At 52.3% G+C, this 27,476-nt stretch overlaps 1 protein-coding gene across 3 annotated transcripts; it reads right to left on the bottom strand.

Moving 5' to 3' along the window:
• Positions 1-6,827: 6,827 nt before the first annotated feature.
• LOC309584764 (myogenesis-regulating glycosidase-like) lies at positions 6,828-19,997 on the bottom strand. 3 transcript variants are annotated; one of them, XM_082300976.1, is made up of 2 exons: positions 19,926-19,997; positions 6,828-13,057 (listed from the first exon to the last, which is right to left on the bottom strand). In XM_082300976.1, exon 2 carries the CDS (start codon positions 12,930-12,932, stop codon positions 10,896-10,898), a length of 2,037 nt encoding a protein of 678 aa, XP_082157102.1. In that variant the 5' UTR covers positions 12,933-13,057; positions 19,926-19,997; the 3' UTR covers positions 6,828-10,895. The 3 variants fall into 3 exon arrangements, with proteins under 3 accessions (XP_082157102.1, XP_082157101.1, XP_082157100.1); XM_082300975.1 differs by lacking the exon at positions 19,926-19,997 and adding an exon at positions 19,772-19,915; XM_082300974.1 differs by lacking the exon at positions 19,926-19,997 and adding an exon at positions 17,305-19,761.
• Positions 19,998-27,476: the final 7,479 nt, after the last annotated feature.

Here is a 27,476-nt window from a genome sequence, read left to right as displayed (position 1 = left end):
CAGAAGATGGAAGATAGGATGGACAAGACTCATCAGAAACTCAGGATGGATCTGTAAGGGGCCTTCTCCAAATCACATCAGTGCAGACCAGAGGCCCTGTTACCAGAAGCAGACGTCCCACGGCTAGGGAGAGAGGGTACACCCCAAGAGCTGACCTATGTTTCTTCCTGTGTGACAGTGGGGAAAACATGGAATGAGGGATGGAAAACCAACTTCTGTCCTGGCAGCATGGGTGCACGAATTGAAGGATGGTAATGCTGAGAGAGGGAGTTCCACCAGAAGGGAAGTAGCTCAAGTTTCAAATGATAACCAGGACTAGAGGGGCCCTGCCTCTAGCCAGGTAGAGGCCAGGGAAAATCGCGTCTTTTGGACAGTGTGGGCCCGATGGCCTGGCACAGCAGAACCACAGGAATATGAAGCCTTGGTTGACACGGGCACACAGTGCACCTTGATTCTGTCGAGACACGTTGGAGCAGAACTGATCTCTGTTTCTGGACTAACAGGTGGATCACAGCAGTTGACACTGCTTGAAGCTGATGTGAGCCTAACTGGAAAACACTGGAAGAAACATCCTTTTGTGACTGGCCCAGGGGCCCCATGTATTCTGGGCATAGACTTTCTCAAGAGTGGGTATTTCAAAGACCCAAAGTGACTCAGGTAGGCCTTTGGAATAGCTGCTGTGGAGGCAGAGGGCATTTGGCAATTGAACACCTTGCCTGGGCTGATGGAGAATCCTTCTGCACTTGGGCTCCTGAAGGTAGAAGAGCAGCAAGTGCCAATTGCTCCCTCGACAGTGCACCGCTGGCAGTACTGGACAAATCGAGATGTGTTGATTCCCATCCACATGATGACTGGCGAGCTAGAGACCCAAGGGGTGGTCAGCAAGGCCCACTCACCCTTCAACAGCCCCATCTGGCCTGTGCGCAAATCTGAAGGGGAATGGAGACTGACAGTGGACTATGGTGGCTTGAATGAAGTGATTCCACCATTGAGCGCTGCTGTGCCAGACATGTTGGAGCTACAGTACGAGTTGGAGTCCAAAGCAGAGAAGTGCTACGCCACCATTGCCATTGCTAATGCTTTTTTCTCCATCCCTCTGGTAGCAGAGTGCAGGCCTCAGTTTGCCTTCACCTGGAGGGGTGTGCAGTACACCTGGAACTGGCTGCCCCAGGGCTGGAAGCACACTCCCACCATGTCATGGACTGATCCAGACTGCACTAGAAAAGGGTGAGGCTCCAGAACATCTGCAGTACATTGATGACATCATTGTGTGGGGGAACACCGCAACAGAAGTGTTTGAGAAAGGAGAGAGAATCATCCAAATTCTCCTGGAAGCTGGATTCGCCATTAAGAAGAGCAAAGTCAAGGGACCTGCCTGAGAGATTCAGTTCCTGGGGGTGAAGTGGCAAGACAGACAATGTCAGATCCCCACTAAAGTCATCAATAAAATCACCGCGATGTCTCCACCGACCAACAAGAAGGAAACACAAGCTTTCCCAGGCGCTATAGGCTTTTGGAGGATGCACATTCCTGAATACAGTCAAATTGTGAGCCCTCTCTATCTGGTTACCTGTAAGAAGAATGATTTCCACTGGGGTCCTGAACAGTGCAAGCCTTCACCCAGATCAAGCAGGAAATTGCTCATGCGGTAGCCCTTGGCCCAGTCAGGACAGGATCAGAGGTGAAAAATGTGCTCTACTCTGCAGCCGGGAACAATGGTCTGTCCTGGAGCCTTTGGCAGAAGGTGCCTCGGGAGACTCGGGGTTGGCCACTGAGATTCTGGAGTTGAAGCTACAGAGGGTCTGAAGCCAACTACACCCCAACAGAGAAAGAAATCCTGGTGACTTATGAAGGAATCCAAGCTGCCTCAGAGGTCATCGGCACTGAAGCACAACTCCTCCTGGCACCCTGACTACGAGTGCTGGGGTGGATGTTCAAAGCAAAGGTTCCCTCTACTCACCATGCCACCAATGCCACATGGAGCAAATGGATTTCTCTCATCATACAGTGTGCTTGTATCGGAAAACTGAATCGCCCTGGGATCTTAGAAATAATCACGAATTGGCCTGAAGGTGAAAACTTTGGTCTCACTGATGAAGAAGAACAAGAACAGGTGACATGTGCTGAGGAAGCTCCACCATACAACCAACTGCCAGCGGAAGAAACACGCTACGTTCTTTTCACTGATGCTTCTTGTTGCATCATAGGGATGAACTGGGAGTGGAAAGCAGCTGTATGGAGTCCCACACGACAGGCTGCAGAAGCCACTGAGGGAGAAGGTGGATCAAGCCAACTTGCTGAATTCAAAGCCATCCAGTTGGCTCTAGACATTGCTGATAGAGAAGTGGCCAAAGCTCTACCTTTACACCAATTCGTGGAAGGCAGCCAATGCTCTGTGGGGGTGGCTGGAAAGGTGGAAAAAAGGCCAATTGGCAGCGTAGGGGAAAACCAGTCTGGGCTGCTGAGGAGTGGAAAGACACTGCCACTCGGGTAGAGAAGCTACCTGTGAAAGTCTGCCATGTAGATGCCCATGTCCCCAAGAGTAGGGGTGATGAGGAACACCGAAACAATGAACAGGTAGATCAGGCTGTGAAGATAGAGGTGTCAAAGACAGATGTAGATTGGAAACACAAGGGAGAGTTGTTCCTAGCTCGATGGGCCCATGACACCTCAGGTCATCAAGGCAGAGATGCACCTATAAGTGGGCACGAGACCGAGGGGTGGATCTAACCCAGGTTATCCATGACTGTGAGACATGCGCTGCGATCAAGCAGGCCAAGCGGGTGAAGCCTCTGTGGTATGGTGGGCGATGGTCCAAATACAAGTATGGGGAGGCCTGGCAGATTGATTACATCACACTGCCTCAAACCCGCCAAGGCAAGCGCTGTGTGCTCACAATGGTAGAAGCCACCACTGGATGGTTGGAGACCTACCCTGTGCCTCACGCTACTGCCCGGAACACCATCCTGGGCCTGGAAAAGCAAGTCCTTTGGAGGCATGGTACCCCTGAGAGAATCGAGTCTGACAATGGGACTCATTTTAAGAATAGCCTTATAAACACCTAGGCTAGAGAACATGGCATTGAGTGGGTGTACCACATCCCTTACCATGCACCAGCAGCTGGGAAAGTTGAACAGTGCAATGACCTTCTCAAAACCACCTTGAAGGCACTGGGTGGGGGAACTTTTAAAAACTGGGAGATGCATTTAGCTAAGGCCACATGGTTGGTGAACACCCAAGGCTCCACTAACTGAGCAGGGCCTGCCCAGTCTGAACCCCTGCATATAGTAGATGGAGACAAAGTCCCAGCAGTACATATCAGGGGACTCTTGGGAAAATCTGTTTGGATTACATCTGCATCGAGTAAAGGCAAACACATCCGTGGGGTTGTCTTTGCTCAGGGGCCAGGTTGCACATGGTGGGTAATGCAGAAGGATGGAGAGACATGTTGTGTACCGCACGGAGATCTCATATTGGGTGAGAACTGCTTGTAATGTTGGAATGTCTACATGTGTTTGTCGAAAGTTGCTGCCACTGTTTGTATATAGCTATGTATGTATGTATAAACGTGTGTTTAAAGTTGAAATGTATTCATTTGGGCATTGAGCAGATGGTATGGAATAAGGGGTGGAATGTCCTGGGGTGATGTTATAAAGCTGCTTTATTCCTTAACCATCCATTTAATGCCCAAGGACGCAGTGCCTTTAGGATGGAGCCGGGGGGCAGGGCCACAGGACCTGAGTGCGGGGCAGTTGAACGGTTCAGCCCAATGGCTTGGGGGCTCTGGGGGGTCTTGCCGGGGCTTGGGACGGAGTGTGCCGGGAGCGCTGTGCTGCTTTTGGGTTTCTTTTGTGTTCTGAGCTAGCGGGAAAAAGGTTCTGTTGGTTTTTCTTGTTCTTTTTCCCTTTCCTTCCCCTTGCCTCACTGCCTCCCTTCCCTCCTCGCCGGTCCAGGGAGCCTGCCGGGGGTGGCCCCGGCGGGCCTGTGGGGTGGCCCCAGCTGGTCTGTTCCCTCTCTGGGAATTTGTTGTGTTTTGAGGTTTTTTTCCCCCTGTTCTACCCTGCTTTGTTTGGTGTTAATAAACAGTTTGTTTATTCCACTTTCACTTGCTGTGACCCACTTGCCTTACTGGTGGAGGAAAAGGGGAAGCCCTTTTTCCTTCAGAGGAGACACTCATTCCAGAGTGTTTCCTTCTGAAGTTTTGTCTCCAAAACCGTGACAGCTATCTGGGCAGGAAGAAAGCTACAACACTTGCTAGTGCTGTGGCAACTGTTTCCCCCTCTTATAAATTACTGACCATGTCCATGGTGTGCATTCAGGTAAGCCTGTAAAATGTGGCAAAATCTCATGGCAGTCAAGATTAAATCCTAGTACCAAGTCATGCAGTTCATACTTAGTAGGACCCATGTGTGTTTTGGACCCATGTTTAGGCCAAAGGGTGCAATCCATCAGGTGCCAGGAGAGAACTTGGGCTCCTCAGATTGCCGATAATTAACAAACTGCCTCAATTTCCCCAGTGAGAATGTTTTCCCATCTTGTGTTAATGGAGATCCCTGTCCATGACAAGTGGATCCTTCTGTATCCTTCTACCCATAGAGGTTACCTCTGCAGAATGAAGGTGTCTCAGCAGCTCCTGGAGGCTTGGGGTAACCAGGCTGGCTGTGAAATGCTCTCCACTCTTAGTCCAACATTCCCTACTGGTTTTAAGCAAAAAAGAAATTTAAAGTTGACATGACTGAGCAGTTTAAGGGAATCCAGGAGTTCCTGGGCTGCAATGTGCCTTCCCAAAGTGAGAGACAGATCACTTTGCTGACCCCAGCATATCAGTAGGCACTTGAGAGATAAAGCTGTGTGTAGCCCCAGGGCAAGAGAAAGCTCCTTTGTTTAGGGGTTTACCCTAGAGCTGCTCCATGCAAAAAGTAAGTAAAATGTCTAAAGAACATTGCACTCAGTTGAGAGCTTGTTTGGTGCCCAGGGGAGGCAGACCCAAAACTGGCTCAAACCCATCATCCATCAGTGGGTCCGTTGTGCCATGAGGACCCTTCATGGACACAACAGCAGTGCCAAGTGGGATGAGCCAGAACACCTTTTAGATGCCCCTGAAAGCAGCTGGAGTTGCAGTAATGCTATCACTGGTGTGGCAGCAGAGAAGGAAAACCTGCCTTAATCAGGGATGTGAAAGGGAAAGCAATGTTCAGTCTGGCAGTTGTGCTCAGGGTTAACAGGGTACCACTGAATCCTTACAGTGGGCTTTCTCCCATGCCAGGATAGTAGTTTCCAACGATGCATCTCCCTCAAGGCTGAGAAAGTGTTTCTGAATTCTTTCTCAGTTGCTGCTTCAAAGCCCCAAGCGGTCCCTGACATCTGGTCTTGGGGGAACCAGAGGGTCCCAGGGTGGCCCAGAAAAATTGCTCTGGCTGTTGTTGAAGCACTAAAAAAAAGTTTTCTGCAAAGTTCATGCCCACAGTGCTGAGGAGAGGTGGGAGAGCCAGACTCCATCACCCTCACACAGTACCTCTGCCCCTGTGATCAGTGTGCTCTGCATGCTCACACAGCTCTGCCACCCATCGGCACCACAGGCTGATGGGGAGAAAAACCAGGCAACACTGAGACTTCCTGCAAACTCTGGGAATGACATGGGGTGCCTGGTACCATGGCTGCAAAAATGTCTCTCCCATTCCTTTCCAATCTGTCCCTCAGTGCCTTTCCCTGCTGCCCAGCTGAGCCACAGGAAGCCACAGGAAGCCACAGGGCACAGGTGCTGGAGGTATCCTGTGAGCAGGTGGCACCACAGCCACCTCTCTACACCCTCCTGCCACAGAGGGACTGTGTGCTGCTGGAGGGACGTATTGTTTGCCTTGCTAAGCTTCAGTCCTGGTGATTTTTTGCACTCCCAGTGCTGCACACAAGCTGCTTCCTGGAGGTGCTGGTGACATGGGACTCTCCCCCAGAATTTGGCTTACCACAGCCTGCCTGTTTTTTGGCATGGGGAGTTTACTGCGCTTAATCTTTGATGACTGCTGAGCTAAAAAACACCCAGCCCTACAGGGAAAATAAAAAACCCAAACAAATAAAAATCTGTTTTTCTCTACTTGGCCTCTGGGATTTTGTGTCAGCACAAACCATCTTTATGGTTCTCCCAGCACAAGGGATCTGCAGGCTGGCAGCTCCCACCCAGATTGAGGAGGCTGTTTTTTTCCTGAGGCTACCATCCAGCTGTGTGCCCAAAGGGACTCTGCTGCTGTCAGTTTGTCCTTTCATCGGAGTCCCCCCCAGCCTTGGGGTCTGCCTGCCTGTTGGCTTCTTCCTTACTTTTAATCAATCCTGTGATTTCAGGCAGGCGTGGATGCACTCACAGAGTGGGTCTTCTGGGCCAGCAGCCACTGCTCTGCTGTCACCCATAGGCACCTCCTTGAAATCCAGTCTGCAACAAATTGGGCTTTTGCTGCAGCCCCTCTGGGGTTTGGATTTCGCCACTAACACTTCTCCCTGTGCAATGCACAGCTGTGGATGTGTTTTCAAGCACTGCCATGTAGCTGGGACCCAGCACAGAGATGACTCCATTCACTGTCCCCATGTCACGGTGAGCCTCAGACACCATCTCTACACACTGCAACAGGCTTTGGGAGGATGTAAACCAACTCAAACCCAAAGCACTGATTTTTAGGAGGACCTCGGCATCACTGAGGATCTCCTGCAAGGCTGTGAGTGCTCTTAAGTTGCCAACCTGCCCACAGGTCTTCAGCAGTGCCAGCTTCATCCCCCATATGATCATCAGCCAAGTGTATGGATGCCACTTGCACCCAAGGAAGAAGTCAAAGAAAAAGCACTGGGAAAATGTCTTTTATTGCAAAAGGAGTGAAACAAAGTCCCTCTCAACCCTCAAGCCACACTGTATGTGTTGGCCACTATTATTGATGCCAATGGCACAAGGTAGCTATGGTTTGTGCAGTAACAATGAGAAGGGAAGGAAAAACATTATTTGGGGCAAAGGGGGTGATGTGGGGCAAGGCAGGCTCCTAAATGAGTCTCACATGCTCCATTTCTGGCACTCCCATAGCTACAAGCATCTACACCACCCGTGTCCTTGCTGTCAGTACCATCTGGAAAGGGGGACCGTAGGGACAGTCAGAAGGACTTTCTGGACTGCCCAAGAGAAGTGAAGAACAGGCTCCTCTTGCTTATCCCCTACAGTCTTGAAGTATGTGTCCTCTGAGAGCAGCATGGACTAGCAAACCCCCCCAGAATCAGTGCTGATGAGCCTTTTTTGGGGTGAATGTCAGTAGAAATAGGGGCATGACCCTATTGGTGTGTATGGTCCCCAGCCCCGGCAGCTGACAAAACATTGAGGTTCACCTGGACATGGCCTTTTCCAGGCCAGCCCTAAGGCACAGCTAGTCTCTTTGCTGTCAGGACCCAAGGGAGTACAATCCTCAGTCCAGTGGGATTGTCTGCCACCACCGCAAACACAGGAGTGGGGTTACTGCCAGCTTCTCCTTTTAAAACATACATCAAAGCTGCAGGCTGCAAGCTTTAAATAAAACAACAATCTCAACCCTGATTTCAGTAAAGACTAGGGTAAAAAAAGCCCCAAATCTCCCTGAACCACCAGCCCCACCAACGTGGTACAGATGGACATAGTTAAACTTCTTTTTGTTTTCCAAAATTTTATCTCAATCAAGGCGATTCATGTTACAGTTCATACCAATTAGAAATTAGAAAAGTGGTTAAAAACAGACCCACCAGCATTACAGTCGGACATAGGACAGCATGTACAAACACAAGCATCCAGAAAACCTGATACACAACAGTGCAAGCTTCAAAATTCAATCACATAAGCATCATGTGTGAAAAGGCTGAATCCACATCCCAAACCTGGTTTTGGCCTTTTTCTTGGCTAAGACGAGCTAAACCCAGCTTTGGCCAGTGACCTATGGTGTAAATCAGAGAAATATCCCTAGCAGCAGTTCCCAAGGTATCTGTGCAGAGTTTCTGGTCTGCAAGGTCTGAGAGATCCTCAAGTCCTGCAGTACTACAGCATAGTGTTAGAAATAGTGGTTTTGGTAAAAAGTTGGATGGAAAGGGCACCTAGAAGCCTGTGAGACAGCTTAAGGCAGCACTGCTGAGCCTATCCCCAACATCAGCTCTTAGTCCTCTCAGCAGCTTTACCTTTCTCCTTGCTGGACCACGGAACAGCCATGGACACTTACGCCCTAATTACAGCATTTAGAAAAATAAGGGTACTCTATAATCTTACCCATTCATTGGCATAGTAAAATAAAAGAAAATTATAATTTAGTTAATAAAATCCTTTCTTTTGAGGGGAGGGGAAAGAAGACAGTGTGTCTAATGGAGAATTTCCTCCATGACCTTCCTGACAGTGCCTGAAACCACTGCAAGGAGATTGAAGGCACTCATCTGGCTGCTCCCATCATTTTAATAGTAGAAGGATACTGACAGGGATGCTGTGTTTCTCTTCACGCAGCCTCATTCCTCATTAGTGATGCATACACTGAGTGGCACGGAACCAGGCGAAGAGAAGGCAATATCTCATGGTCATGCTGGGATCCTTCCTGTGAAGTCCTGTGCCAAGGATCCCAATTCTGCACTGGCAGCTGAGCTGTGCAGCAACATCTCCTCCACCTAATGCTCCCAAGCCAAAGGATGACAAGTATTTCATGAGCAAAGGTTGAAAGGGAAGAGCTGGAGCCTCTCAAAGCATGGTCTTCCTGCACTTCTGGGGCTGCAAAAGCCCCCTCCACACACGGCCCTTCTTGAAGGCTTTGGCCAGCCTCATCTCCTCACCTTCACTGCCACCCTGCAAGCAAGGACCAAGTCCTGCCAGTGCCCTGATGAGTGACACTGAGGTTCCAGGATTAACTCCTTGCCAGAGGGTGTCTGTAACTTGTAACATAACCGTTATTTGCACTGGTGGCCAGGAAGAAACTTGAATCCTTCAGAATTAAAAGCCTGAGAAACAAACAGGCTTCAGGAAATGCCTGTGCTCTAGCTGGACAGGGACCTATAAGACTCCCCTACATCTCATTTTGAGATGAAATTATACAGGGCAGATACAGGTCTTAAGGTGATGCTCCAAAGAATCAATCAAACCAGACTTCCTTCCTAACTATAAAAGCTCTTCAGATTTTGCTCCTAACAGCTGAATTTCTCCTCCTGCATCCCATCACAACCCTTAGATGCTTAGTGCATCTTCTTTACTGCCTCCTGAAAAGCCCTGTGGTAGGAGATGGGCTTTGAGAAAGATCCTCACTGGTACCCAACCCTACCCAAAACACGCACTATCACCTTGGGTGGCTGACTTGTGCCAGACCCATGCCCAGCCCACACATAATCCCAGGAGACGCCCCAGAGATGCTGAGCTGTCCTTGGCTGGCTGTAGCCTGGGCAGGGTGCCCCAACCATTCCCAGCCATTGCAGTTCAATTCTGCAGAAGCTCATTAAAAATTCAGGGACTGACACATGTTCCCAACCGGGGCACAGCCAGGAATTCTTGCCTTAGGGAAAAAGGCTGCCAGACTTCAATCCTGTTTGCCCTGCCTTGGGTCTCTGTAAATTCATTTTCCCATACAAAACCAAATGGGAAATCTGCCAAAGAGGCAGCTGCTGGGGACTTGGGGTGCAGGATCCCATCACCCCATGTGCCCTCTAGAAGCCTCTGACAGCAATCACACCTCCAGCAACACCAACGCTGCCTGAGGAAGGTCCCTGGGACTCTCCCAGGGAGAGAGGAGGGCTGACTCAGGAAAACCCTCAACAAAATCATCACCTCTTAATGGCGACCTGAGATGGGTATTAGCTTAACTTCATGTTATATGAGAACATTTCTGTGGGTGCAGTGAGAACACCCACTGGCACAGACCCATCAGTTCATAGAGCCGGTGTTTTCCACCCACAGGCAAGCCGGCTATCAGCAAACGTCACTGTCAATCCAAGACATGTGTGGCTCACAGGAACCAGCTGTTCCCAGGGAAGCGCCGCATGGAGTGTCTGAGGACAGCTTTGCTCCAGGCAGACCTTCTGCCAGCAATAAACCTCATCTGTCCTTAAAAACCAAAAAGGATGGTATCAGCAGGATAATCATGCAACTAAGTGGGGTCATAAATGCTTAAAAAATGGGATGTGCTGGCACAGGCAGTGCTGCTCTAGGAAAGGCAATGTTGATGCCCTGGGCAAAACATAGAGAGGCAAGAGCCTTGTAGAGGGAGTCAAATGGGTGAGCAGGTGGGATGCAGCTGTCCCAGCAGGAAATAAGCAACCCATTCAGTTAAAACACATGGATATCACTTGAGTGACCTGACCTGCCTGGTACCCAGGAAAGCAGGAGCATGGGGCAACTGTTAGTTCAGTGCTGTGCCAGGCAAAAGGGGGAAAAAAATGTGTATATATATATGTAATGCTGTTTTGCTTTGTGGCCTTAAAAATATCCTTTTGAATATATTTGCCATATTATAAAACTTAGGGCAGGCTTTGCTGCAGCAACCCTCCCACAGCACACGCCTCCATATCCAGTGCCAGGTGCTCCCACAAGACTAGGAACACTCCCCACTGGCACTAACCAACTTCCAACTCTTGAAATCCTTGAGAACTGAAAAGATATTGGGTTTACTACATGTCTGCAGACAGACCGACAACTCCTTTCTGACCTAACCAGATAAATTGTTGCCGACTGTAATCCAATCAGAGCCTACCACCAGACCCAAATTAAAAAAATCAAGACCAATCCCCAAATAAAAAAAAATTATCCCCAAGAACAGTGAACTCTATTTAGTTCCCTTCCTCCACCCCAGTCTCAAATGAAATGTGCAATTAGAGTTATTATTTGTTAGAAAGTCCTAGGTAAGGCATGGTTATTCCAAAGCTGATGAAGAAGCCTGTTAGGAAACCCAGAGGAAATAGGCAACTTCGTCCAGGTCAACGGGATAGTCAGTGAGTAGCACCGGGGTCTTCTCAAACAGCTCCCCCTTGTAGCTGCGCCATTTGCCCGCTGGCAGGTAGACATCCCGCTCCTGCTTGCCCATCTCCAGCACCGGGGCCACCATGAGGGTGTCCCCGATGAGGAACTGGGAGTCAATCCGGTGAGTGGCCTCGTCACGGGGGGAGATCCACCAGATGGGACGGATGATGGGGTCGCCCGTGTCGGTGACCTCCCCCGCCAGCTCCAGCAGCAGCGGGGCCACCAGTGACTCGTGGAGCTCTGTGAACTTCTGCGCAATCTCCACCACCTCCTTGTCGTAGAGCCAGGGCGGGATGGAGAACTGCATGGAGGGCATGAAGGCCGACAGCTCCAGCCAGCGCACGTACAGCTCCCGGTCAGGGATCTCCACTGCCCCATTGGTCTTATTGGGGAAAAAATTGCCCCCTATCATGTCTGCAGATATGAAGGGGTACCCCAGCATGCTGATGGTGAGCACAGTGGGGATGAGGGACTTGAGACCCAACTCATAGCCCCAGACAGAGTCACGGTCAATGATGCGGAAGAAGCAGGAGATGTTCTGTGACTGGTATCCCACTCGCACCTCAGCCAGCTCGTAGAAGGGGATGGCCATCTCTGTGTAGCGCCGGGACCAGATGCTGGGGTCTGACAGCGGGCGGAAGGTGCTGAACTGCTTGGGCAGGTAGCTGGTCTCACCCGCATCGAACTTGAAGGAGGAGATGCCATACTTGTGCCGGAGTTGGCGCAGGTGGCTCTGGAACCAGTCCCGGGCTGCTGGGTTGGTGAAGTCCAGGATGGCCCCAATGCCGTTCCACCACTCCACCATGGCCGGCAGCCGCCCTGACGGCTCCTTGATGAACAGCTGACGCTCAATCCCCACACCAAAATTGGAGGAATTGTAGTTTATGAAAGGATGCGTCCACAGAGTGACCTTAAACCCATCTTCCCTCAGCTTTGCAAACATCTCTGTTACGTTGGGGAACTTGACAGGGTCAAAGTCAAAGTCCCCATAGGCTTGGGTGTACATGTCATCGATCTCAATGTGGCTGCAGTTAAAATGGTACTTCTTGATCTTTTCAGCAAATCGCAAGAGTTTATCCTGGTCAATATCATTCTTGTAGAGGGCCCAGGTGGACCATATGGGGTATCGGAAGGCGTTCTCAGCAGGGATCTTGGAGGGCTTGTTGAAGTACCTGCGCACCATGTACTTGTGGATGGAGGTGACGTCGGAGCCAACGCAGACGCGGTAGCTGAGCTCGGGGAAGGGCTGCTGGCCCGGTGGGGGCTTGTAGGGCGAGTCCTTGTAGCGGGCCTGGAAGAAGAGAGTGCGCTCAGTGGCGTTGAAGCCCAAGTGGAAGGGCACGGAGTCGTTGATCTTGATGGCCGCCGCCTTGGAGGAGAGCCAGTAGCGCTCCAGGATGCCGCCAAAGCTGTCGCGGAAGGAGTAGACGTCGCTGGTCACATAGGGCACGGGCTCCTGGTAGCCGGCCAGGCGGATGGGCCAGTGCTGGGTGCTCATCTCCGAGCCGCCGTACCAGTGGGCGTCCTCCCAGAACATGGTGTGCTCCACGGCCGGGCCGGCCTCCAGCTCCTCCCAGCGCACGCGGTAGCACATCACCGTGTCCTTGGGCTTCACCGTCTGGATGAAGAAGTTGAGCGGCCCCCGGCTCGAGCGCGAGCAGCTCAGGATCTCGCCCTCCTTGGAGCACGACTCCAGGTCCAGGCTGCCCGAGCGGAAGGCCAGCCGGAACACCACCTCCCCGTGCTGGTTGCGGATGATGAAGCCGTCCGCCCGCAGGTCCATCAGCTCTGTCTTGAGCCGCTCCGCCTTCCGCAGGGACACCGTGTAGTAGCACCAGGCCACCACCGCGGCAATGAACAGGATGAGGCCCAGCAAGATGGCGCCCAACATGGGCCTCAGCTCCTTGGAGGGCTTCTGCTTCACTGGTGTGAAGCTCTCTGGCAGGAAAGTGTACATGGTGCTGCGTTTTCTCTAGAGCTTTCCGGAGAGGAGTAGGAAAGAAGCAAGCCTGGGGTTCTCAGGAGAAGACAACAGATTGTTAGGAGAGCTCCCACCTCCACCGAATCCCAGAACATCCGTCTCTGAAAAAGGAGAGGATATAAATAGTCTGAGAGAACCTCTGCATCAAGGGACAGCGTGTCATCCATTTGCTCCCCACGGCTCCCTCTGCCTGTCTGTGACATGCCAGGTGTTGTGTTCCAAGTACCAGACACCATCTCCAATTACTCCAGGCAAGACAACACATGCAGAGAACAGCCTGAGCCCTACACAGGGAACAACCACGGGGCAACAAGGACCAAATAATTGCCATAATTAGTGTTTTTTTGTTTTGCGGAGACTTTAAGTGAGGCAGGAATGGAGACTGGGTGGCAGTAGAAGGAGGCTGAACAGGAACCAGATCAGCTCACTGACAGTGTCTTTAAGAGACAGAGATAACTAAGAGCTATAAAAGACACCACGTAATGAATTCCACACAGCCACTCCTAATTCTAATCATATTGCCTCCCTGGCAGATTTAATTCATCTGCAGCAACATCCCCTCCTTGTCCCAAGCATGTTCCAGCTGCTCCACCTGGGTGATGCTTTGCAGTCAAAGTGGGTAAATCCCTGCTTCTCCACAGCTCACGGCGAGCCAAATGGGGCTGGGGTACCGGTGGCTCATGTCTGGTTTTGGGGGGTGTGTAGGGGGTGCGGTGAGTGGCACAGAATGGCTGGCTCCTGTCATGTGCTCAGACCTTTACAGCATTTCTGGGTAGAAAAGAACTTCCAGCTTTTCTGAAAGAAAAGCTAACCTTGTAGTAAGTGAGCAGTGCAGGACCTCCAAAGGGCCCTTCCTCCATCCAGCAAGGCTCCAGGCTGTGTTTCAGCTCCAGCCCACTCCCCCCTGAGTGGCCCCGGGGAAGTAGGCTGTGCCAAGAGCCTAATGGCTTTTCTTTGGCCACAGCCTGGCTGGGCTCCGCCAAGCATAACGCCTGGGATCCAGAGGAGAAAAGTAAAGTAAGGACATGGGAGAGTGAGAAGCAAACGCAGCTGCCGGAGGAATAGGGGAGGGAGAGGAGCTGCAAAGCTGCAGACCAGCTGCCTGATATCTGCCTGGTGCCAGCAAACACAGCCGGCTCCTCCCCAAGCTCTGGGGCTGTAAACCTGCTGGCTGTGGGCAAACCAGAGGGAAAAAAACCTCTTTTTCTGCACAAATGAAACCAGTTGCAGAGATTCCCTCTAAAGAGATTGGTTTTTTTCTTAAGAAAAAGGAAGAAAAAGATCCAAAATGAATTACAGAACCCTCTCCCTGCCATAGACATGGCAATCCAGAACACGTATTTCTCTGTGCCTCAAACAGATCCAAGAAAGTAAAGCAGAAGGGGGTCCTGAACACCACCTAAACCTTGTTGCTCCACTGTAGCCATGTGCAAACTGCAGCATCTGTGCACAGGCTCAACAAAACATTCTGTGTTTATATTCTTCATCTTGAGGCAGGTATTGGACCAGACCTTGCAGCAGGCGGGTCATTCTAACCTTCCCCTGGGAGTTAGTAACTTTCTAGACAGCCAGTTGCTTTAAATGGGATTACAGAGGCATTAGGCAGCGATTAGCCTGAACAGGCGATAGGTTTAGTTAAACAACTTGTCCCATGGCCAACTCCCACAGAGCCCTCACTTGCCAGCGAGGATCTCGGGAACGGGTTGGGGACAGCTCCAACCACTCCAACTGTGTCACCCAGTGCTGGATCCTGCCCCCCAGGTGGGCAACAGGGCTCTCACCACCCAGCACTTGTGATGCACGGCCAGCTGAGCCAAGCCAAATTGGGCAATAAAGACAGGGAAGAGGTGGTGGTGGGATGAGGCTGTTTTTGGGATACACCTTTCATCCCTCTCTCAACTCTTCCTTGGCTTTAGGGTGAACCAGAAGCAGCACAGGGCCATCCCAGGGATGGCAGGGAGGAAGGTTTGTAGAAGGACTTTGGCCAAAACCAGCACAGCTGAGTGAAGCTGCAAGTGGCAGGATGATACTGGAAATACAGATGGGTACACTGAGCCCAAATAAATCCTCACCCTCTCAACACTGGGAGGTTTTGGGATGCCAGAGAGAGAGGGACGTGCGAATACCTGTCACTCCAGAGCCATGCCTCTGTTTCACTTGTGCCTTATCTGGGGACTGCAAAGGTCAAGGGGGAAAAAAAATAAAATGCACCCTTCACCAAGCAGGACTTGCAAATAATTTGGGAAAAGTTTTCACATTTTCTTTACAAAAAAGAGGGCAAAAGGATGTTTTCTTTGCCAATTCTCATTTAGGGTTTTAAGCCCAAGAAATATCTGATACTGCTACTGAGGCTCCATCTAAAATTGATAGCAGCTCCCACAGCTTCAGGGAATTTCTGGATTTTTATCTACCTTTCAGGAAGCTGGCTTATTATTTATGAACTACTTCGAAGCTGCTCTATTTTTAGGCTGTTTCTTTCTTTTCCCCCCCATGGACTGGAGCTCATGGCACACATGAGGGAGCCATCACTGCTACTGTCAGTAGAGAAATAATGTGGGTTTTAAGAAAGGTTTTGCAGCCTCTTGAGTCCCTTGGACACCAATCTGCCTCAGAGGGATGTGCAAGCTGAGTGATTGAGCTGGTGGATTTAATCCTGCTCTGACTGCTGTGGCTGGGTCAGGATCAAACCCTGTGGCTGCTGAGGAACATTGCCTACTTGGACATGACTTTAACAAAGATGCTGAGAAGGGTGTTTGCAGACATCACCCAGCACAGTGATGGGCCAAGGAGGTCTCCAAAAACAATCTTGGTCTATGCCCTCTATTTTTTTGCCTTGTTAACAGAATGTACATTCTCCAGTGGGAGATCTGGCACCGTCCCAGGTGAGAGCTAAGTCTCCCAGGCTCCCCGGAGATGCCTTCCGCGTCTCACTCGCAAGCTGCAGCCCGCAGAGGTGCCTGCTCATGCACTGCCTGTTTCAACAAATTTTTTTTTGTGTAATGTTAACTTGTTATTTTGCACCAAGATGACATTGTGGCGACCTTTAACTCCTCAGGAAAAAAAAAAAAAGAAAACTAGAAGGGAGAGTGTCAAAGTCAAACAGCATGTTTGCAGCTTGCTGTGCCGGAGCTTCCCAGCTGACTCAAAACAAAGCTTTTTCTCTGTGTTCTGTGAAAGCAGCGAGTCGCCTTGCCTCAACTCAAGATGAAAGCAAAACATCTGAGCAGGACACACTTTATAGAGTAAAAATAAAAATCCATTTTTTGACCGCTTCTATTTTTACCAACACCACCGCTAACCACAAGCTGCGAGACCCACAGCACCACTAACCCCAGCCACTCTGCAATTAGGACATTAATTTAAAGAGGGTCAATAACATATAACTGGTCTTTACTGCCCTGGCAGGGTCAGGTCTGAACTGCGCTAGGGGCCAACCTCCTGCCGATGACACACACCCACTTCCCCCACCGGGATGCCAGGAAACCCTCCCTCTTCCACTGCAAGGTGCTGCCGCCTCCTCCCCAAACATCTTGGCAGGAGTTGAGCTCAGGAAATAGTACAGAAACACTGCAGATTTTACCAGGAGGCATCTCCAATCCCACACAAGAGCAGGGAATTAGGACAGCAAATTAAGGGAAAAATTTCTTCTCTGCAAAAAAGCTGTGGAGGCAATAAAACCTCCATGTGTCCAGCCTGAAACCCCCTGCAGGGAACCTGCCCTGACAAAGGGACTTTGTACAGCTGAGACAGGGGACAAACAAACCCTTCCTGGGGGGGTTAATTTCCCTTGGAGGGGTCTGCAGCAGAGCACTGGAGTTCTGTGGAGGGCTTTTTGGAGTCAAATAAGGTGAAATCACTGCTCCTCCCGCTTGGCGCTGATGGGAGCAGGTGAGATGGGTGGAGGCACCTGGTGACAACGCAGGCACAGAGCGCAGGGCTGCTCCCCACACACCCCGATTCCACATGGATCAGAAGCACTCATTCCCTCCCTAATCCTGTGGATTCCCCCAAATACTACAATGGATCACGCTGAGGCTCTGGGTTTATCTCTGCAACACTCAAGCCACCTCCGGGAGCATGTGTGAGGCAAAAACACCCGGCCCCTGAACCCTGGGGGATCCTCCACCTTCACCGTCCTTGCTGTGGTCAGAACAGGGATGGACCCACTGCCTGGCCTGCGGGGTTCCTGGAGATGCTGCGGTGGGGGGGGCTCTCTGCCCCTCCTGCAAAGTGACAGACCCTTCTTGTCAGGGCTTTTGCAAATTCTCCACCGCACCCGGCTGCTGGACACAGAGAGGCCCATGCAGGAGGCAGCTCACCCTCCGGGGCACGGTGCCCCAGTACTTACCTAGCCATGGCTTCCTGGGGATCCCTGCCTGCCGCCTGGCTCCACCACAGTCGTCTTTTTAAGCACATGAAAAAGGAGCACCGCTCCATCTCCACGTCCCCGGCAGCTCCATCCTCTCCATCACGTGGGGCGTTCCGGGGCTCCGAGCTGGCCGCTCCGTGAGCAGCGGGTGTCCGCGGGCAGGAGGAGGGGACCAGCACGTCACCGCTGTCTTCTCAGGCACCGTGACGGATGTGTGAGCAGCCAACCCTCCGGCCGGGGTGTGCCAAGGCGAGCGGAGCCCGGCCAGGAGGGGCGGCCGCACACGGGAGCGCGCTTCCACCCTCCTCCGCTCCCGGACACCCGGGATCCGGGCTGGCATCTCACCTCCCTGCCAGGTGGGCGGGAAGGGCCGGCGAAGGCGCATCCCCTCCCTGCACTCAGGAGCGCCAGAATCAGAAAGCACAAGGGAAAAAAGACTAATCCAACCCAAGGTTTGGGGTGATTTTTCTTTTCGTCCCCAAATGTTGTGATTTTAAGCAGAGTCATGACCCAGAAGAGTAATGAGGCTGCCTCGTGTGAAAAGAAACAAGCTGCCCCACTGGTGCTGGTTGGTTTGTAAGATAGGATTAAACAGCACTGGGCACCTGAAGGATAAACCCCAAATCCAAGGTGGCCGTGTGAATACAGAGCTCATCTGCAAAGTGCAGACAGGCTGCCAGCACCTCACTCTGTCTGCGAGAGGAGGCAGGAGATTTGAAGCTGTGGCATTAGCACTGCCCAGCCTTAAATGCTTTCACCTTTATTATAGGAATTGTGACTTTGCAGCCCAGTTTTGTCTTTTAAAGTTTCCAGTGTCAAGTGATGCTCCAAACCCATTTAGACACTTCATCCAGTGTTTGACCATGAATACAAAGCAGCCACAGGGAACCAATTCTGGCAGCAGATGACTTAATATTTAACATCCCTGACAATTCCCCTTTTACAATATCATCTTTCTTTGTTCTTCACCCCGTGCTAATTACCAAGATGAAGTTTAATAAACTGGGTTTTCACTGTAACCCTGCACACAGCTTGTGGTGCTTTCATCTCATGACTAAACCATGACCAGAGGCTTCTTCTTTCCCCTGCCTAGAGGCACATCAGGGAGCCTGAATTTATCTGAGCTGCAAAGATCTGTGGAGACTTTAAAACAAAGTGAGTCCTCCTGGTCCACTTGTATCAAAGTACATTGGACATGAGGGAGAGAAAGCTCCAGGGCTCTCCCCTTAAGGACATGCCTCTGTCCACCTTGGAGAAGTCCTACAGGCTCTGTGGGAGCTGGAGAGAGCTGGGCTCTGAAACTGTGGTTCACTGGGTAACCCTGAGCCCAGCAGTCAGCTCCTCAGCACCCGCAGGGCCACCAGATCTCGTGCCGAACAGTGGCAAAAGCAGAACACCAAACAGTGGTGCTATTAGCTTATTTCATGTGCCACTTTTGCCACGTAAGATACACAGCCACAAAGATTTTGGTGTCTTTGCCACTGTCTCTTGGTCCCCAGCCCAACTCCGGCTGGTACAAGACGTGTGTCATCTACCACCCCATCACTCCAACAGCCTCTCCCCAAAGTGGGTGTCAATCTCACTCACTGCTCATCTCTGTCCTCCAAGACAACCCACCCTGTAAGTGGGACCCAGTGCCCCGTTTTGTCCACACAGATTCTTTCTCTGAAGAGCTGACTCAGCGCCTTGGGAGCGCTCAGCATTTCGGATGCTGATGCAGGCTGAAACCTGAGCCCACCCCAACATCCAAGTGCTACAACATGATATGGGGGAGAAATGGAAACCTAAGCACACCCCTCTGGCACAGCCCTGCCAATTTTCCAGTCATCGAGTCACCATGAAACTCCAGGCACTGGCAGCTCCAATGAGCTGTGGATGGCTCAAGATGTTGGGCTGTTGACACAAGTCCCAGAATTTGTATCCAACAGTCAGTGATTCTGGATAACCTTGGCCCAAACGCAGTCACCAATCCCTTTAAGTGCTCCCGTGCAGCTTTTCCATGTGCAGATCCAGCCACACAGCCTCACAAACGTCATTCTCCACTGGGCTGTGGGTGTCTGCTGTGCCAGGCACTTGCCTTTGGACATCATGAGTATCCCAAAGTGGTAAGGGGGGAAAAGGGGAAGAAGCATTTGTGCTTTCTAACACAGCTTTGGCCACTCCTTGCCATGGCCAGCGAGGTCAGAGCTGTCCCAAAACCCACTCCAAACCCAATCGAGCACACAGCACAATGAGCTGCGTACACCCATCTGCAAAGTTTTCACTACCAAGCATCTTATCAAGCGGCAAAAGTTGAAGCTGCTCTTTGCGAGTCGTGCCGGGGACGTGTCTCCCGGCTCCGTTCATCTCCGGGCAGGCAGACTCCCACCTACCGGAGAACTCGCGCGGCCCCTGCCCGGCGGGGTACGGAGGGCTCGCACCCCAAGGTCTGGGCAAAGCTCCGTACCTTCACCCCGCTCCCCGCGGGCCTTCCCGAGCCCTCGCCGATGCCGCAGCCTGGGGTCTGCGGGAGGGGGAGCCCCTCGCCCGCCTCTTCCCGCACCCCCCGAGCCGGGGCTGCGCCCCCGCCCCGAGCGCAGCCCCGGGAGCCGCTCACTCACCGGCACCGCCGGGCCATAGCCGGGTCTGCCGGCCCGGGGGGCTCCGGGCGCGGGGCTCAGCGCGGTTCCGGGGTTGGGCGCTGCCCGCCCCGCCCCGGCTCCCGCCCCGGACCGGCCCCCGGACCGGCGCTCCCCGATGGGAGATGTAGTTCGGCCCGGGCAAGGCAGCTCCGGGGGGCGCCGGGGGCTGGAGCCGCTGGGGATGTCCGGGGGAGCGTGGGGATGGGGTACCCCCGGGGCTGGGCTAGGGGTATCGGGGTCTGGCTCCGGCGGGGCTGTGCCGGGGTGCTTTTGGGTCGGGATGAGGTTTTCATGAGATGCTTTGGAGCTGGGACAAGTTTGTCATGGGATGCCTTTTGGGGCAGGGACAGGATTTCAGTGGATGCCTTTGGGCTGTGCTGGGCTCTTCACGTGATGCTTTGGGACTGGGATGGGCATTACATGGAATGCTTTGGGGCCAGGCCAGGTTTTTCAATGGGGTGCTTTTGGGCAGGGACATGCTTTTCATGGGATGGTTTTAGTCCGGGATGGGGTTTAATGGGGTATTCCCTGCTCCTAGGAGGACTGGGGTACTGCTTGGTGTGGGCACAGCACGGCAGGCTGCTGCCCCACTGGCATGTGGGTCCCCAGATGGCTCCGTGCTGGAGCATCACCCCACTGTGAGGACCACAGTGCCGTGGATTTATGATCAGCAGCACACATGGAGGGGCCTGGGTGGTGCTGCCCCCTGGCACTGTGCTCTCAGATCATAGTCAGACAAGCGCATTTCATGCCTTCATTAATTACGTGCTGCTTTCAAAGTACCCCTCCTTATGTAGCATGTGTCAGTGCTCAGTATCCCAGATGGATGGCAGCTCTTCCTGGACAACTTGCCAAAAGCAAGCACGTCCTCAGCAGCCCAGCATAAAGCCGACAAACACGGGTGTCAATGACTGCTTCTATTTTTGGCTGTGTTACTATGCTCTGAGAGCTTTCCCTTGCATGCTTTCTTGGTCTCCAGCTTATGGATGGTGGGGGGGCACCAGTCTGCAAGGGCTGTTAAAGTGCCCACCAAACCAGCAGTCAATGACGTTTCTCCCCCTTTCCCAGGAACTTCCCCAGACTGTGGGAAAGGGTCTGAGGGGAACAATTGCCCAAGCCAGCTTTAATGAAAGACCACCTTTGCCCTTCACCAGTGCCATGGGGCAAAGTAAGCCTCTGAGATAAACTAATGTACCCTGGCATTGCCATCTCAGTGAACCATTTCCAGTGGCTCCCTGCCTGTGAACACCATTCTCTCTTGCACTCTCTCTCATTTTCCTAAAATTCTTGTTGCCAGATCCATACCAATTGAGGAAAATATTCCTGTTTCTTGGTGGAGAAGACCTTGAGAAACTTCTTTCTGAAGCTCAGGCATAGGGACATATATGGGGAATCCAGTGCTCCCTGTTTATTCTTGTTGCTGCTTGGTTTTAGTTTCTGATCTCAGGAATTTAAAGCCAATCACATGTTTTCTGCTAAGTCGCACACCTAATTTTGGCCCACGGGGATTTGATGCAGTAGCAGAGTGATGACTGTGCTGGTTAAACAGCGTCTTTTCTGCCCTCTGCCCAGGGCTGAAAAAAGCTGCTTCAGCAACAGGGACATCCTAAAGGTAAACGTGGGGATTAAAAGGTACTGCCAGACCCGCAGTGGGTGAAGGACAGGGCTGATTACTGCATAACAGTGTGGCCAGGGAACATGTTCTTGGTAAGTAGAGCACACAATGACAATTGAAAATACAAGAGCAGCACAAGAAACACTGACATGGCCCCAGAATCTGGGAGATGCTAAGCTACATGCAGGCAGGCTCAGGAATGCCAGCAGGATTTCAGGTGTTGTACAGTCCCAAGCATGGCTGGATGAGACCATGAATACAAACACCTGTGCTGGGAGTAAATCTGGCTTTGTTAAGGATCTGTCATAGAGGTTATATGCATCAGTTGCAGCTCATTGGCCACTTGTCCCTGCTCATGCAGCCTTGGTCCCTGGGGACTATGGGGCACCAGGAGAGTATTTCCCAGGCAGCATTTACCATCAGGAGGCATTTATAGGCCACTGGAAGTCAGAACCCTCAGGAGGTGCAGACGTCCCTGCAACAGGGACAGTCTCAGTCCAGGGAAGGAGATGGGTGGCCGTGGCAAAGCTGCAAGCACATATACTGAGGGAGCATCTCCTTGGCACTGGAAGGAGGACACAAGATACAAAGAGGGGATGAACAGAGCCACTGCCAGCACCATCAGCCCCCCGACCCCATGGAGATACGCCCTCTGTGACACAGAAGAACAGCTGGTACCTTGGCAGAGCCTTTGGACCTGGACAACCAGTTCTTCTCAGGCTGATAGGCAGAGGGGTTCATGGTTGATGGTGTTCCTGTAGTGTTCCTGCACTGCCACCTCAAGCAGCTGTTTGGGTTGACCTTGGCTCAATGGATTTTGTAATGGGGGCATTGTTGATTCCTACAGACAGCAGGGAGTGGGAAGAGACACCCGTGCCATGTGGCAGCATCTGCCTTTACAGCTGCCGGGGCACACAGTGAAGCCCATTACTAGGCAGGATCTAATACTGGAAATGCAGCTGGAGATCTGAGCACCAAGCCTTCCTTGGGGGTTGTAGCAGCACTGTGATCCCCTCCCCAAGATCCCCACTCACCCAAAACCAGAGGACTGAGGATGGCATCACTGGCTCCTCTGCCCCTGCATCCAGGGTGTCCACAGACATTCGAGCACTTTGCCTTAGTGGGAGATGGGGAGAGTGCACTGGGACTGCCAGGAATGGGGCAAGCAGAGGTTGGGAAGGGACTTATAGGACTGTACCAATGTCCTACAGCTGGCAAGGCCTGTGAGGGCTGGATTTCATGGGCCAGAGGGGTACTCTGGTCGGTAGCATGCACTACTTCTGTCCTGCACAGTGGTGACGTCCCTCTCCACGCCCTCTGCTCACTCCCTCATTATAATGCACATGGTAATAAGGCTGCAGGAGATGAGCTGGTTTGCAGCAAGCTTTGCCTCAGTGCCAGTGACCTTCTTAGCCTGTGAGGGGAAAGCTGTGTCCCACAGACACCCTTTGAGTGGGGCCTCAGCTCAGGGATCCCTCCTCCTGCAGGGCCAGGGCTGGGAGGGAATTTTTGGTGCTCAGAACTCTCCCCAGCCCTTCACATGATCTCCCTGTTTGGAAGGCCCAGCAGCTGGAACTCTTCTGAGCCTGGGGACTGTGTTGCAGCAGTTCTTAGAGCCACCCCATCATCACCATGTCACACAGCAGCCCTGGCATGAGCTCTGTCACTGCCTCAGTTTTCCTTCTCAGCAGATCTTGTGCCTGGTGCATTCTGAGACCTGCCCATGGACAGGGCCGACATGTCGGGGTCCCTCCCCTCCTGCCATGTGGTCCTGGGAGAGGGGCCCTGGGGGGAGACCTGGGGTTTCCCTGCCCCTGGTCAGCCTCGTTCCCCATTGGTTGTTTCGTGTTCCCCTGCGTGGGCAAGACCCTCAGGTCCTGTGATTGTAAGAGTTCCTCGGCAGATCCTCAGCCATGTGGCTGGAGAAATAAACATCTCTGAAACATCTATCAAGAATCGGTCCATATATATTTCTTTTCCACGGGCCTCGTTGATTGATATGTGTGTTACAGTATCCGCACTGTAACAAATGGTAGAGAAATGCTGGCAAGACACCGACCCCTAAGGGCAGAAAATTCGTGAGTAAAAACCACTCCAGATCTCTCTCTTCTCACCTTGGTTTGGATATTCTCTCTGGACTATGGAAGAATTGTGGGAAATGTGGCTCTCTGAGCCACAGAAAGAAATGTATCTAGAAGTTAAAGGAATCCTTGAACAACAAAACAGAAAAGTATTTCTTTTATATTTCTTGAGACACTTTTTGATATTGATCCTCCTGGGACTATTCATGAGTGCTTTTGGTCTGAGATCTTGCGTAAGATAAGGATCAAACAGAACAGGCACTGGTGACAGAACCTCTCCATGCATCCCTTGTAGTCAGGGAAACTCTTGAGGAGCATTTATATGGTCCCATTACCCCTAACGCAGAGGATGGCCATAATCCTGTGGCCGAGGCCGTGCGGTGGCCATCCCTGTGGCACATGACTGCAGCCGTGCCGGCGGAGGTGCCTGTGCTGGATGCGCCCGGCCCCTCGGGAGCGCGCTCCTTATCACGGACCCCATCCCTGTCTCGGGGTCCCCGGCCATGCGACCGCGAGTGAGGGAGCGATGCCGCAGGCGCCGCGGGTGCCGTGGGCCACGAGCAGCCAGGAACCGGCATCGGCGTGGCAGCCCGCTCTGAGCACACGGCTCGGAGAGCCCTGCGGAGGGAGAAGCAGCGGTTTCCACAGCGACACGAGAAGCCGCGCAGCGCCGAGCCGGAACGGGGCCGCACCCAAAGCAGCGTGGAGTTGGCCGAGCGGAACCACTCACAGGGCACGGAGCCAGCGGCGATGGCAACGCGGGGCCGCGCAGAGCCCAGACACGCCGGAGCAGCGCCGCTCGGAGAGCGAGGAGCAGCCACAGCATGGGGGCCCGGCCGAGACATTGGAGTCGGCGAGGCGGCAGCCACGCGGGACCAGCAGCCACGACGAACACGCAAGCACGTGATGGGAGGAGTTATAGCCACGAAAATCACAGGAACTGTGAAATGGTACAATGTAAAAAACAACTATGGATTTATAACACGAGGTGATACAGGGGAAGATCTATTCATCCATAGAACTGCCATTAAAAGGAATAACCCTAAAAATTACCTGCAAAGTGTAGGAGATGGGGAAGTTGTACAGTTTGATATAGTGCAAGGAAAGAAGGGCTTACAAGCAGCAAGTGTTACTGGGCCTGGGGGTATTCCAGTCAAAGGCAGCCGTTATGCACAAAATTATAAACAATATCCATCCCAGCAATTTCCCTATCCACAGCCTACTTTCCCCTTTTACCCTATACCCAATATGAACCCTTTCCTAAGTTTACCCCCATCCCCAGTTTATTCCAAATCCGTTTTTCACCCCATGGCTTCCCTATAAAATTCCCTTTCCCTACAACTCCTCTCCGATGCCAAGGGGGGGATGAAAAGGGGGAGGGAAGAAATTAACTATTTTTGTTTAGCATTCCAACAGGCACAAATGGAAGAAACCCTCTCGTGCCTCGGTTTCCCCACAAAGCATGTCCGGAGAGTCCTGTCTCCTTTCTGTCAGCCCTAAGATGTTCCACAGAATCTGTTTGGACATTTAAAGACTCAGGAGGGTGGCTTGTTTTGAATCTGTTCTTGTTATGTTTATCCAGTTGTTTTCAATGTTAAGTTTTAAATCTCTTTTTGTTAAAAATAAATGGATGAAATGTTGGGGCCCTCCCCCTGCCATGGGGTCCCGGTAGAGGGGCCCTGGGGGGAGACACGGGGTTTCCCTGCTCCTGCTCAGCCTCGTTCCCCATTGGTTGTTTTGTGTTCCCTGCGCGGGCAGAAGGACCCTCGGGTCCCGTGATTGAGCAGTTCCTCGGCAGAGCCCCGGCCATGTGGCTGGAGAAATAAACATCTCTCTGAAACATCTATCAAGAATTGGTCCATATATAGTTCTTTTCCACAGGCCTCGTTGTTTGATATGTGTGTTGCAGTTTCCCCACTGTAACACCGACATGTGAGAGTTTCTGCTGGTGATTGCCAGCTCTGAGAGCCCAAAGCCACTGCAGGATGCAGCTCCAGGGGACAAATCAGTGAGCACATACCATGGGCTGTCTAACACTTTCCTGATCAGGGAGCATGACAGCCCCTCACTAGAGATACAGCGAGGCATCCTCTGAGTCCTTGTGCCACCCTCCTGCATCTGCAACTGGGTAGGTGAAGAAACCCCAAAGTTCCTCCTCCTGCAGCATTTATCTGTGTTACGAACTTGTTCTCTTTCCAGAGCTCCTGTGGAGCCTGCTCTTGGATGGACTGTTTGACAGAGCACCATGAGCAGTCAGAGTTGGTGCAAGTGCTGATGAGGGTCCTGTGTTTTTTAGAGAAGAGGAACATGCAGCCTGCTGGAACAGGTGTAGGTGTGGGTGTGGGCACTTGCATCCCAGGGTGAGGCTTATGTGATCAGTGATGCCATAGAATGGCAGCAGTGAAATTTGGTGGCTTGCTGTCAATCCCATAACCATGCTCCCAGAATGCAATTCCTGCCTACATCCCTCCTGGGCTGTACCGTCCTGGCTTTGTCTTGGCTCCCAGCTCCCTCCCCTCCTGCGGGCAGCTACCTTAACAGTGGTAGGAAATAGTTTCAGCTGGTCCTAGTCAGGATGATTTTATTTTGGTAGGTGCAGGAGCAGTGATTGTGGCTTTTCCAACCCCTTTCTCCTGTATTTCCTTGGAAATCCTACAGCAATCCAGCTGCAGGCACAGAGCCCCACACCAGTGCAGCAAATGCCTGTTGCACAGCACCAGCACAGCTGCTCCAGCCTGATGAGGTATCCAGGGAAATTATTGCCTGCTCTGCCTCCCCTTTTTAATTAAAAGCTGGATTTGGGTGATCCTGTGTGGCTTGTTTGCTGTTCCATCCCAAGTAATGGGATCTGCAGTCAGAGTGAGCAGTCGTCCATCTCAGTGCAGAGGCAGCTGGGTCGTGCCAGAGTGGGAGTTGCATGAACTGGGTTTGCTTTCTCCAAAGCTGGGGAGTTGAGCAGAGATGCCCCTGCAGGGATGGGGACAAGCCAAGCCCTGCTCGGGGTCTGGTCTGTAACACAGTGCCAACTCAGAGCCCTGCTGTGCTCCTGCTTCCAGCCCTGCTGCTGCTTCATTTTGGCAGATCCATGGGTGCAGCCCCACACCCATCTTGGCAGGGCATGTGACAACCTGTGCCCCTGAAGGGCTGCAGAGCGCTGCTTGGTTTGCTGCTGGACAGCCTGGGACACTTGAGTGGCTCTCAGCAAAAGTGATTATTGTGCCCTTAGAAAAGAAGAAAACAAGCTGCCCTTGATTTTCACAACCCACTGGTCTCTTTTGAGCCAGGTTTAGGCTCTCTATCAGCCCCATTCCCTCCAGGGAGTCACTGGAAGGCTGGAAGTGGAGGGTGGATACTGCAGTGCCGATCCCTGCCCCAGCTCCCTGGCTTTGGAGAACCCTAGGGCACAGCTCTGGGGAGCACCACTCTGCGGAGAGGTGGAGTCCAAGCCTCTCTTGTGAGGGTACTAATCCTGCACCAGATTTATTGCCAGCATAAGCCACTGACCTCCATGGCTTGTCCTCTGTCCCTGGTGGCCCACAGGTTTTCCAGCTGCTGGCATTGGACTTTAAAATCAGGGCTTGGCTCCTGTGCCAACAGCTTTGAGGAGCAGAACAGCTGCAAGGCAGAAGAAAAGGTTATTTCACCCATTGGTGTTGTACAGTTAGAGCAGTTCTTTCTGCTTCTTGCAGGCCAGATGCAGGGGCTGGGTCCAGCCTTGTGTGCCTTCCTGCTGCCTTGGGGACTTGTGTTTCCCAAATGCTGGGGGCCAGTCTTGGAATATTTACCTCTGCCATTCACACAGCTCACAGCAGCCGCTGTTTCTGGCAGCCAGCA

The sequence above is a fragment of the Coloeus monedula genome (genome assembly GCF_965178545.1).
Source record: "Coloeus monedula genome assembly, chromosome: Z".
In the NCBI taxonomy this organism is placed as follows: Eukaryota; Metazoa; Chordata; class Aves; order Passeriformes; family Corvidae; genus Coloeus; species Coloeus monedula.
The sequence above is the reverse complement of the archived record's forward strand: the minus strand, read 5'-3'. Positions and strand labels throughout refer to the sequence as shown.